This window comes from Astyanax mexicanus, chromosome 20 (genome assembly GCF_023375975.1).
Source record: "Astyanax mexicanus isolate ESR-SI-001 chromosome 20, AstMex3_surface, whole genome shotgun sequence".
NCBI lineage: Eukaryota > Metazoa > Chordata > Actinopteri > Characiformes > Acestrorhamphidae > Astyanax > Astyanax mexicanus.
The window spans coordinates 15,068,054-15,081,769 of NC_064427.1; the positions used below are offsets into that span (position 1 = coordinate 15,068,054).

General features: G+C 37.9%; 1 protein-coding gene across 1 annotated transcript in view; it reads right to left on the reverse strand.

The window, feature by feature from the left end:
- Positions 1-311: 311 nt before the first annotated feature.
- ugcg (UDP-glucose ceramide glucosyltransferase) overlaps positions 312-13,716 on the reverse strand; it is a 64,223-nt gene continuing 50,818 nt past the window's right edge. The window contains exons 4-9 of the mRNA XM_022680929.2: positions 12,092-12,193; positions 10,891-11,003; positions 7,105-7,283; positions 4,629-4,715; positions 3,368-3,554; positions 312-1,052 (exon numbers count right to left, since the gene is read on the reverse strand). Coding sequence (XP_022536650.1) covers positions 882-1,052; positions 3,368-3,554; positions 4,629-4,715; positions 7,105-7,283; positions 10,891-11,003; positions 12,092-12,193 — 839 coding nt within the window. The 3' untranslated portion in view covers positions 312-881. The remainder of the gene's footprint in view (positions 1,053-3,367; positions 3,555-4,628; positions 4,716-7,104; positions 7,284-10,890; positions 11,004-12,091; positions 12,194-13,716) is intronic.

Here is a 13,716-nt window from a genome sequence, read left to right on the forward strand (position 1 = left end):
ATTTATATATATACACACATATATACACACACATATATATATATATATATATATATATATATATATATATATATATATGTATATATATATATATACATATATATATATATATATATGTATATATATATATATGTGTATATATATATACATATATATATACACATATATATATGTATGGCAATAAGGGACTCCAATGGAGAGCAGTGCTGCTTCAGGCAGGTAATCCAGCCACATGTTTCTGGATTAAAATTCCTCCCTAAATGTAAATTCTGCTTTCCATCAGCAGGCATTATTCAGTGTGGAAAGCTACTAATAAAATAAAATAAAAAATAAAAGAAGTCATAATTACTAAGATAAGGCTTGCTTTGCTAAAAATATATATATATCGAGCATGCAGTTCTGTCCAAAAATAAAATAAAAAATAAAAGTAAAAATCCACTAAAGAACTAAAACAAGGTTCAAGCAACTTGGCCCTTCTTCCTCTTTCACATACCTGTGCATTTCCTGCGTCTCTCCCCCCCTCTGTTCCTCCACTCGTCTGTCACTATTGGCTCATTTTGGAACTGAAGGCCGCCGGCCGGTCGGGGAGACCTCAGCCGTGCGAAAGCACCGAGAACACAAATACTCACACTCACGCTCTCCCACACGCCACAGGATTAAAAACCATTAAGATCTGTAATTTCTCTCCTAAAACTCACACAAAACAAATCAAAACTAAAGAAGAAGAGTAGTAGCAGTTCGTTTCTGCGTATTTCCTCCCTCTCTTTCTCCTCCTCTTTCTCTCGTTCCGTCTTTAGTCTGTTTCTGGGCTCCAGCTGCTTTTTCTTGTCTTCTTTTTTGCTGTTTTTCTTGTTTCCATCTTCGATTCACTTGGCATTTTTTTATACGTCCAAAATCTCCTCTGCCGTTCCGCCGCAGCGGAGTCTGTACCGACCCGTCCTCCAGCTGATGGTGGGATCCCACAGAGCCGACAGGAAAATCTGGATGGTCATGGACTCTCTGATGAACCAGGCCACTGCGTAATCCAGCTTAGAAAAGGATGGAGGACCGCCCTGAGAGGATAAGAAAAGATGGACGGGTGAAACAAAAGAAAGAGAGAATAAATAAAAATTCATCAATAAACAGAGATTTGAGAGAAATACAGGCAAAGAAGATCAAGATTATGGTGAATATACTGATCACCAAATAAATATCTGCAAAATACTAGTGCATCTAAAAAAATCCAAAGAGTATCATTAAAAAGTTTATTTATTTCAGTAATTCAGTTTTTTAAATATAAAACTCATATTATATAGATGTATTAAACACGGATTGATCCATTTTAGGTGTTTATGTCTTTTATTGTTGATGATTATGGATTACAGCCAATAAAAACCCAAAAATCAGTGTCTTAGAAAATTTGAAAATTATATAAGACCAATCGGTACTTTTGGCAGTGTGGGCAGTGTGCCAAGTCCTGCTGGAAAATGAAATCCGCATCTCCATGAAAGTTGTTTTCAGCAGAGAGAAGCTGTAAGATATGAAGTGCTGTAAGATTTTGTGGGAAAACAAAACTGCACTGACTTTAGACTTGATAATAAAACTCAGTGGATCAACAGCAGCAGATTCTCTTTAAACCATCGCTGATTGTAGAAACTTCACACTAGATCTCGAGCAGTTTGGACTGTGTGTCTCTCCACTCTTCCTCCAGACTCTGCTCCCTTGATTTACAAATGAAATGTAAAATTTACTGATGATCAGTGATGGTTTGGAGAGACATGTCATCTGCTGGTGTTGATCCACTGTGTTTTATTATCAAGTCTAAAGTCAGTGCAGTTGATGACCATGCAGCTTCAATATTCTCACACAGTTCCTGCAGATTTTGCAGTAGGGGTATAGGAATGGTGTTCAATAACATCCCACACATTTACAATCAGGGCTAGAACTGCCCACATCATAGTAAAGCTCTTCAGCTCTTAACATGGCAGCAGGTTTGTGGACAAGCATTGTCCTGTTGTAATACAGCACCAGTGTTTAGTAAAGGTATAGGTTAGAACAGGTACGGTCACTGGCTGCAGGACCTTATTAATGTAATTTTGTGCCTGTAATGAAGAACAAAAACGATCTGGCATTGCACAAAATGAACCCCACACAGATCCATCACAGCCTGGCACCACTATCTACAACTATTTTATTCCTGTAACTTGATTTATTTTCAGTAAAACTTTATTTTTAATAATGAGTGCATGTCTAACTGGTTTATATTCTCACGAGTTTTATCTGAAATCAGTGTTGTGTTTGAGCCCTAAGGAAATCTCTACACTGAGGTCTTAAACACACCTCTTCTCCTCACTATGCTCCTCACCAGGGCCGCCGCTCTGCATACGCAGACAACGCAGCCAGCGTTAGGCCTCAACCATTTTGCAGTTGCAGGGAGCCAAATTGACTGAGAATGAAATGTGTTAAAATTATGACATTATTAAATTTAAAACCCAATGTGAATTATTTATGATACGCTCATCTTTTTTGTCTTTAAACATTGCATGGGGCACCTACTCTACTACTTAAAAGCGGCACGTTATTATTTTTGTGCATAATATAATGCCCCCACCCCTATTGCCTGAAATGGCACGGCTCGGTTTGCTCTGTTGGTTGTTGCCAGATGTGACATTTTCCAGTCAAATAAATAATCAAAAAATGCATGGAGGCGCTAAATCTTGCGCATGTTTAACCATTTTTAAAGTGTATGTGGCCATTCTATACAAAAACTTGTCCAGTGCAATATTTGTGTAAGTTAAAAACTTAAAAAAAAATAAACAAATAGGATGAAAAATCGTAACTTATCTGGCAACCTTAGTCCTAACTAAAGTAGCAACGCTACTTGAGTTTGGCAGGAGACAAGTTCACCGCGCGAAGTTGCTACTAAATGGTAATTCAACTATGAAGCGACGGTTTGAGTCTGGAGCTGAGAAGAAGAAAAAGAAGCAGAAAGATGAGGCCCATGCATCCCTTTCTGGTGAGTAACTTCGATGATAAAGGTTTAAATAGTTTTGATTACTTCATGTTCAGTGGTGTTGCCTGAGCTAGTTACGTTGGCTTTGCTGATTTGGTAGCTTTAAACGCTTAACTAGAAACTAGGGGGGGGGCCTCCCTGACCAGTTATGCTTAGGGCCTCCAAAACCTTAGCAGCGGCCCTGCTCCTCACTATACTCCTCACTATACTCCTCACGATTAAACCTGCTGAGACAGGCTGAGACCCGTCTCTGTCTCGGTCTCTCTGTCTCTCTCTGTCTCTGTCTCTCTCTCTGTCTCTTTGTCTCTCTCTCTCTCTTTGTGTGTGGGAGAATGAGTTTTCCTGTACCGGATTCACAGTGACGCTCAGATGTACCTGAACTCCTCTGAGCTGAATGTAGTCGGTGATGAACCAGGCCAGACAGTGACACATGAAGAACACCATGATGTCCCAGCGGAACACGTGATGAGCCGCCCAGCCGATGATCAGACTCGCCACGAAACACTCAGAGATCGGCTCAATGATGGTGGCCGGCAGCATGTTGATACGAAGCTTCGCCCATCTAGAGGTGAAAACACACATAAACGAGTGAGGAGGAGCTGGAGAACATTTATCCTCTACTTCCATCAGCCTGAAACATCTTTTTTTGGATTATGGATCGAACTGTGATAATTCACACTGCCTTGCCATGAGCACAACTGCCAGTGTTTAACCTCACTTACAAGATAGCACCTCACAACTAATACAGGTGTATGCATTCCCAAGCCTTTGCCTGAGGTAACCCTAAATTATATTTTTAAAATACTGCTGTGCCATGACTTTTGGCATGCCAGTGTACAACATTATACCTTGTACATTTCATAAAGAATAAACCGGTAAAACAAATTACATTAAAGTATAGTAGTAACAAAACGTTCAGAAAATGTTCCCCTTCTCTAATAAAATAAATATTATATTATTATTATTATTATATTATATTATATTATATTATATTATGTGTATATATATATATATATATATATATATATATAAGTTGCCATTTTTGGATATATACAAGTTTGGGTTTTGATGTCTGAAAGCAACAAATATTGAATATTACACCACAGGTAGTTTCGACCCTGCGATGTGATTGGCTGAGAGGCGTTGGTTCTATGAGTGCCTTTATCAGTCGGCAATGCACTGTAACTAACCGAAGCTCTGCATGTATTATAGTATTAATCCTAACTATTTTAACTGGCGGAGTGTTTATGACCAAACAGATCATATTTTCTCCTCCTCTTTAACTCTTTAAAATCTTTCAATAAACAGTGATAAGGGAACTGTGGTATAATTTCAATAATACGCTCAAGGTTTCTGCTATAGCGCGGTCGCAGGCACGAGGCCTCAGGCACCACAGCACACCAGCACCGATATTACACACTATAGCACAAACCTCGAGCGTATTATTGCTTAATAATACTGTTTATGAACAGAAACCTGAAGAGTTATCTCGCTGCACATCTGCTTTGACATTTTGCACCTTGTCACATAAACAACAAACTGCGACTGCAGCCGCAATGCGGTCAGAAATGCAGCTCTGCAGCTCCTACATCACCACTGTAAATAGCTCAGATCAGGAGGCCTGACTGAACATTACCTGATCATGCGTGACTGGAACTGGGCGATAGAGTACGAGCCTGAGTTCTGCATGGCTACCTGCGTCGCCATGGCGAATTTCCAACCTCTGCAACACAAAAGGAGAAGGGGGTTAATTTAGCTGATACGCTCAATAAAACCAAACGACATGAGAAACAACATGAGAAATCTCCATTAAACAGCAAATCCCCCCAAAAAGCCCCGGAGACAAACACAGTACTTCTCTATTAGCTTCAGTACACAATAACACAATAATAACACAATTATTATTGATTTTTCTGTACATGATTTGAATTTCATGGCATGGCTTTTAAAAAGAAATCAGAAATCTCCAAACGCATATCCCTATATATATATATATATATATATATATATATATATATATATATATATATATATATATATATATATATATATATATATATATATATGGGGATATACAGCTCTGTAAAAAAAATCCTCTTAAAAAGTATGAGTTTCTTTTTACCAAATTGAAAACCTCTGGAATATAATCAAGAGGAAGATGGATGATCACAAGCCATCAAACCAAACTGAACTGCTTGAATTTGTGTACCAGGGGTAAAGAAGCATAAAGTTTTTATAATATTTTATTTGGAATTTGGGAGAAATGTTGTCTGTAGTTTATAGAATAAAACAACAATGTTTATTTTACTCAAACATAAACCTATAAATAGCAAAATCAGAGAAACTGATTCAGAAACATTTCTTATTTCCACCCTTCCTTCCTTTTGGAACTAACACTGTGCTCCATTTAAGCTCAGATATCTACATTTCTATGATAACAGCTGATATCTGATGGTTTAACCGAAACACAATCATCATTAATCTTAGCTCTCTGATGACGTAACTCCCAACTCCAACATCTGACAACAAATATATAAAAAAAAACATTTCAGATGAGTCAGACAAGTCAAAAGAGTGATGGATGTTAATCTACATAGATTTCTTTCCTGAAAACCCAGTTTCCTGTTTATTTGGGTGAGTAAAGCACTTCTGTTTATTTACATTAAACTTAGATTTCCAGATTTACACTAAGGCTACCGCTAACAGTAATGCTAATGCTGCTCCAGCAGTGCTATGTGGGGTTAGCAGCAGGCTACAGGCCGATAATATTCACATCTGAAGGGCCAAAGAGCTGGCACTTAGCACGGTTAGTTTCTAGTTTGTACTTTATCTCTTTAGTTTTTCCTAAACGCTCTGTTTGGAGTCTGTGTAGCTTTAACGCTTCTCTACCTCTCTATTCCAGAGAGATTAGGGTGCATTATGCAGATTTTACGATGTAGCCTAAATAAGAGTCCTATACTCTTGTGAGTGTTTATAATTGTGTGTTCGTGTTTTATGTATTGCTCTGCAGTTTAACCGCAAACGCACAAACGTGTCAGCATGAACATCAGGCTCGGTGGCCACAGCTGCTGCAGTCTGAGCTGCGTGATGCTCAGATACATCTAGGGCTGCAGCTATTTATTATTTTAGTAATCGAGTACTCTACTGAAAAATCTATTAGATTAATCGAGTAATCGGATAAAACATAAAATAAGAGATTTCAAAAAATAAGAAATTGTACTTAATAATGAATGACCAATTGCTTTAATTTTTAAATTCACAACATACATTTCCACATTGCCACATTTCAAACACAAATAGAAATAAATAAAACACAAAATAGATATAAATACCACAAGTAATAATTTTATAATTAATCATTTAAATAATTAAGTTAAATTATTTCAATTTAGGATTTCTTGTAAGTATTTAAATGTATTAAATATGGGGCATTAGTCACTAATAAAGCCATAAACATTGGCTTTATATTGTGCATCCAAGCTAAATGATCATCCAGTAAGTTCAGTAAGCTCAGATAACTTTAACATGTATTTATTTATAAACTCCACAGCGCTGAGTTTACGGTTTACATAAAGCCTGTATTAAGTTTAGAATGTGTTTCTGTTGTAATAAACTAACCACACACACATTAACAGTATTAATAATAATCAGCGCTGCACAGCGCTGTTGTTATGTTATTAAGGTACATTAATGTTAATCTCATTGATTTATTATAAGTTAAATTTTATCGCTCACCGCTCTAAAATCCTCAGTTTCCTCCACTTCCTGTTTCCTGTTTGTGGGTGTCGTAACGCTAAGCGCTGTTTCACATTAAAAGTCCCCGCTAAATTCTGTGCTCTACATTTTAAAATTAATTAAACGATTACTCGAGGCACAGAAAATTAATCCATCAATTTTTTAAATCAAGTAACTCGAATTACTCGAGTAATCGTTTCACCCCTAGATGCATTTGTCAGGAGAAGAGCATAGATTAGATGCAGAGGCATAAACTGGCCTTTTAAATGGTACTGGGAAAAATCGATGAACTGGGATTGATCCCAAATCTGCACTAAGAGAACTCTCTCTAAAATACAGCTACAGCTCAGTTTCAGATAAATATTTAAAGAACTGACCGGTCAGCAATCGCTTTGGCCATGAAGTAATCTTCAGCGATGTACTGAGCGAAAGCGATGAGGCCTCCAGCCTGGTCCAGAACATCCTTCCTCATCAAACACGACATCCCTGTCACACACTTAATCCCCGTCACGTTAGCAGAGATGTAGGAGCGAGGATGTGACGTTCCGAAGTACACCTGCAGATTAGAGATGCAAACACTTTCAGGATTAAACACTGCTGAGGGATTATACTCATATAGCTCTTACATATATCTTACATATACAGAGACCGGACTGAACTGAAGAGGATCATTTAATCAGAAATTCTATGGGGCTTTTATTGGGAACAACCATCTCTAATAGACTCTAATAACTCTGTACGGCTGCTTTAACTGCCTGTAGTTTCATCACTGCCCTTCTTTAATCAGCATCAGCAGGAGTTAAATCTGAACAGATATCTGATTAATAATCTGCAGGGAAGAGAAGAAACAACAACAGCCAACAAGCAGCATATTGTTGATAAATAACTCAGCAGTGACGGCCTGCAGGAGAATTAATATTATATTGATCTAAGAGAAAAGCTGCCAAACCCTGAGAGGAAAACTCAGATCGCCATACGGCTCCTCCTCCTCCTCCTCCTTCACCTCCTCCTCCCATCAGGAGCTGGAATCTTTCATCTCCACACTAATACTGCAATACTATTCACTAACACAGCCTTGTCACAGCGCACACTATGGTGTTCTTCATACTCTCACCTGACTCACTATACTTCACTACAGTATGGCTGCACGATGTTGAAGAAAAAAAGAGATAGCAATCATTATTTTACGCAATATATACAGTGAGTCCAAGAAGTATTTGATCCCTTGCTGATTTTCTTTGTTTGCCCACTAATAAAGACACTATCCTTTGTTGCCTTTGCTGTATGTTTAGGGTCGTTATCATGTTGGAATACCCAACCACGGCCCATTTTCAGATCCCTGGCAGAGGGGAGGAGTTTGTCCCTCAGGATTGTGCGGTACATGGCTCCATCCATCTTCCCAGTGATGCGGTGAAGTAGCCCTGTACCCTTGGCAGAGAAACACCCCCAAAACATTATGCTTCCACCTCCATGCTTGACGGTGGGCACAGTGTTCTTGGGGTCATAGGCAGCATTTTTCTTCCTCCACACATGGCGGGTGGAGTTGAGGCCAAAAAGTACAATTTTGGTCTCGTCTGACCACAAAACCTTCTCCCAATAACTTGGTTCATCTTTCAAATGATCATTGGCATACTTGAGGCGCGCCTCCACATGTGCTCTCTTCAGCAGGGGTACCTTTCGGGCACTGCAGGATGTGAATCCATTGTTGCGCAAAGTGTTGCCAATTGTTTCCTTGCAAACTGTGGTCCCAGCTGCCTTCAGGTCATTTGCTAACTCCTGCCAAGTGGTTGCAGGACGATTTCTGACCGTTCTCAGCATCATTGCCACCCCACGAGGCGAAATCTTCTTTGGAGCACCGGGCCGAGGTCTGTTGATTGTCATGTTATACTCTTTAAACTTTCTGATAATTGCACCAATAGTTGTTACTTTCACATCCAACACCTTACTAATCTTTTTGTAGCCCATTCCAGCTTTGTGAAGGTCAACAATTCTGACTCTGAGGTCCTGCGACAGCTGTGTGATCTGTCTGATTCTGTGGACAGGTGTTTTTCACACAAGTGATTAGTGAGAACAGGTGGCTTCAGGTCAGGTAACAAGTTGATTAGGAGTGTCTAACTGGTCTGTAAAAGCCAGAACTGCTAATGAATACTAAGGGATCAAATACTTATTTCACTCCATGAAATACAAATCAATTAATATATATTCCTTAGATTTATTTTCTGGATTTTCTTTTTAATATTCTGTCTCTCCATGTAAGAATACATCTACCATTAAAAGTATAGAATGATCATGTCTTTATTAGTGGGCCAACGAAGAAAATCAGCAAGGGATCAAATACTTCTTGGACTCACTGTATGTATATAAAATAGTTAAAATAGTTAAAATAATTATATTGCTGCTCTGTTTGTTTGTAGCTGCGCTGTTTGGTTTGTAAGCACTGCATCATTGCTAGGTTACCTGTATGTGGGCGGAGTAACACACAGAGAGTTTAGGTCCTTTTAAATCAAATGAAAAGTTACAAAAAAAGTTGACTTTTTCAGGACTTTTTCATGCCTTTAATGCCAATTTTCATGAACATATGATCTTTAAAACATCAGTGCAGACGAGGACAATAAAACCAAAAATCAACTAAAACTACAAAAAAAAAACATTTCTTTAAGCAATGTTGATACAATCTTCAATAATAATAAAATGTGTGTCAGATCCTGAGAGCTGCATTGTGTAGAGCTGATGTATTTATTAGCTCAAAATAGCTTTTCTCAGTCAATAAATATTAACACATGTTTCTAGATTGCAAATTTCTATGACCAAAAATGATCCAGGACTGGAAATTGCTATTTTCAAATTACATGACTTTTACCGGTTTTTCATGACCATACAAACTCTGGATCAATTTTGCCTAACATGAAATTGTACATATTGCACATCATTGTACTATTGTTCTTTTTCACATTACAATGTGCTACACAACACCGTCCTGCTGCACACGTGCACATTTTCCACATTCAGACACACCTGGCCGGTCCCTAAACCTTAATCCCTGAATAAAAGTGAGCTGACTGTATAAAAAACAAACATCACAATACATTAAATCAAACTGTGAGTGAAGACAGGCCGACTGCATGTCTTTATTTATAACCAGCATGTCCACTACAGTTTCTCACCATCAGCTGAACCAGAAACTCCAGACTCTTCTGTTTAAATAATAAACAGCTCTTACTGATCTCTGGACCGGATCCTCAGCGCAGGCCTGGACTAAATCAGGCCCAGCTTTTACTGCTGATCCTCAGCCTGGCATCAGGTTTATACTGAAGGAGGAGATGCCAACTGCAGCCTGGCTCTGCGCTTTACTGTTATGTAGAGTTTAGAAGAGTTTTCTTCCTTTTATTTTACTTTATATAAATCTCCAACTCAAAGCATGAAAATGTTCCAAAACAAACCGGCTCTGACAGATCTCATAAAATCAGACGTTAAAAACATTCCACTCTGATTATATATGGAGTGCACGGCCTTTAAAGCAGTGATAAATAAGGAGTTATATTTACATTATTTGTATTATCCTCAAAATAAATAGAGTTGTTTCCAACTGCTGGCCCACTTCTGAAACATCAGCCAGCAGACACCTGAGCCTGAATCACACTGTGAATAATAATGAGAAAGCATGTACTCATCTATTTATCTACCTACCTACTTATCTACCCATCTCTCAGACTCCGGCTGCTGACGCCAAAGCAAATTCAAGTTTTTACAGGCTTTAAAAAAAACTTTCACATGAACTTTCCGGAGACCCTAAAGGTTCTACACCAATTTAAGGGTTAGGTACCACTTAAAATAAGGAGTTTATTAATGGTTGTTAATTAGGTTATAAACATTTAATAAGCAGTTTTAACACAAACAGAAAGGTTAGCAGTGACATAAACTCCTTTATAAACTATCTATAAAGCCTTTATTAAGAAGCCTTCTATTAAAAGTTGTACCAAGGCACAGATTGTTTATACCTGAAATGTTCTACCTGCTGCAGCTGTTAGATATCTACTGTTATGTTATTAATATTCAGTATAGGTATCAGTATTCTCTGAAATGATTTCAGGTCATCAGTAGAACTAAGACACCCAGCCTTCAATCACAGAAATCTAAAGTTCAGGATCAGTAGCTCCTCCTACCTGCTCCAGCGTAGCGGAGAAACCCTGTCTATCTGCCACGTAGGGAAGACCATGAACCAGTCCCACCTTCTCCGTCATCTGATTTGCCATATCCGTCAGCGTGTCTGGCCTCACTGCGGGAGATCAGCACAGTTAGCACAGTCAGCACAGTCAGCACAGTCGGCACAGGCAGAGGCCTATAAACTTTGTAGTGTGATTTCAGATGTAGTGTAACTAATGTAACAGTTTTGTGATGAAACAGGAAGAACCGATTCAAAATCAGGCAGGTGGTGTTAATGATATGACTGATGAATAACAGGACTTTAACACTGTAAATCAAAGTAAGCACATTAAAAAATTAATTAAATCTCAATTTCTCTGGAAACACATTTAAAGATTGCAAATTTCCATGACTTTACTAAAACTGTCTGGGTATTTATATTTTTCCAAAACTTATATAGGACAGGAAAATGTTATTTTCAAATTACTTGACTTTTCCAGGATTTTCATGACCGTACAAACCCTGGATCAAATTTGCCCAACGTGAAATTGTACATATTGCAGGTTATTGCACTATTGTGCTTTTCCACAATACAACGCTCTACACCACACCACAACGTCCTGCTGCACACGTGCAAAATTTTTCACATTCAGACACCGCTGGCCGGTCCCTACACCTAATCCCTGAATAAAAGTGAGCTGACAGTATAAAAATAAATTGGAAATTAAATCTCAATTTCCTTGGAATTTAAGTGATTTTCAAATCCAATTAATCAAATTACAATTTAGATTTTTTTTATTCTTACATAATTAAAAAAAGATTTTATTTTGTTTATTCTGCCGAAATAGTAAAAAAAAAAAAAAAGAAATGCAAACAATCATTTTTAATACATTTTTTGTTTCAAAACCAGGCAAATGCAAATAAACTGGTTTGAACTTTGTATTTGAGCTCGATTATCCCACTTTAAAGATCACAATAAAACGTGATTTGATTTGATTAATCTTCCAGCACTAATTCCCACAAAACAAAGCAATAAAACAGAGTAAATAATTACACTGCAAAATATGTGCAAATTAAGCTGTGTAATAAAGCCTGTGAAACTGTTATCATTATTACACAATCAATCAATCAAAAAAAAAAGTTTCCCTTAAAGCTGCAGGTTAATCAGGTTATTAAAGCAGTTTCAGCTTGTTTACCTGAGGAAACCTGTGTGAATCTCACCTCGAATGCCGCTGTCGCAGATCCACACCAGATCGTACTTCGCTCCCTCGTATCCCGGCATCAGGTTGTTTATTTTTGGATTGATGCCGACCTTCTTCCCGCCTGAGTAATAAAACAGAAGAGCAGAGGGATCAGCTCTTCGCTTTCTCTCCCGTAACTCATTAATACAGATGTTCCCTCCGCGGCGCTGATCTCTGATCAGCTCTTTACCCCAGCGAGCGTTCGTCCTTCATCCAACACATTAACCCCAGTTATTGATCCCTCTGAAAGCAGCAGTTATCAATCAATAAAATAAATTATTTATACAGAGCAGATGCAGAATTACACATGCGGAGGAAAACAGCTTCACAGAGACGATCAAACAGCGTGAGACCTGCTGTCTGAGATCAGCTCCATTACAGACTAAAGAGCTTCTGCTAATCATCTGCTTAATCTGCTGTTTTACACAACTTTAATATCTCTCTGCTTAAATACAGAATCACATAATGATCAGGGTTAGGGCTAGAAAATATAGTCAAAATTTATCTACAGCTCTGATAAAAAAAAATAAATAAGAGATCACTTAAAAATGATGAGTGTCTTTGATTTTACCAAATTGAAAACCTCTGAAATATAATCAAGAGGAAGATGGATGATCACAAGCCATCAAACCAAGCTAAACTGCTTGAATGTTTGCACCAGGAGTAAAGTCATAAAGTTATCCAAAAGCAGTGTGTAAGACTGGTGGAGGAGGAGATCATTATGCCAAGATGCATGAAAAAAATTGTTTAAAAACCAGGGTTCGTAGTTTATAAAATAAAACAACAATGTTCATTTTACTTAAACATAAACCTATAAATAGCAAAATCAGAGAAACCGATTCAGAAACTGAAGGGCTCTCTAGATCTCTATATTCAATCAATGCGAGATAATACCAATATCATTATAAACAGTATAAAACTGTTGGAACATCAGCTTAAGTAGTTTTATAGCTGTGAACCAACAACCAAACTAAGCAATGCAGACTGAGCATTTGCAACAATGCTAACAGCTGGCCCTTAGCAGTGTCAGAGCTTTTAGCTGCAAAGCTAAGAGGTGGTAAAGTATTTAGCTGTGATGCCAACCTATTTACCCATCTTCTTACCTATCTCTCAGACTCCAGCTGCTGCTGGCAAAGCAAATTTAAGCTTTTATATGCTTTTAAAGAACTTTTACATAAACTTTCCTGAGAACTTCAGAGGCTCTATAACAATTTAATGGGTAGTTTGGGTATGTCTGATTTTTTTTTAATGCTACACTTGATGGATATCCACTATTAGCTTAGTAATATTCAGTATAAGCACCAGTACAGTATTCCCTAAAACATTTAGCTGTAATGCAAAAAACTAGCTTCCGCAGTTTTGAAGCAGTAATTCCCAACACTAACAACCAGTCAGTAGTGTTGAAGCATTTAGCAACAATGCTAACATCGATCACGAAATACTGAATTACTGTAGGGCTCTACTTTCACTTTCAGTTTTTTGAAAGTCACTTTCCTCCCATTTAACCCCAGCCGACCTCAGTAAGCTCAGATTCTGATATTTTCCTGAGCTCCACAGAACACAGTTCCTCTCCTTCACAGTTTAACGCTTGGAGGGCTGACCGCT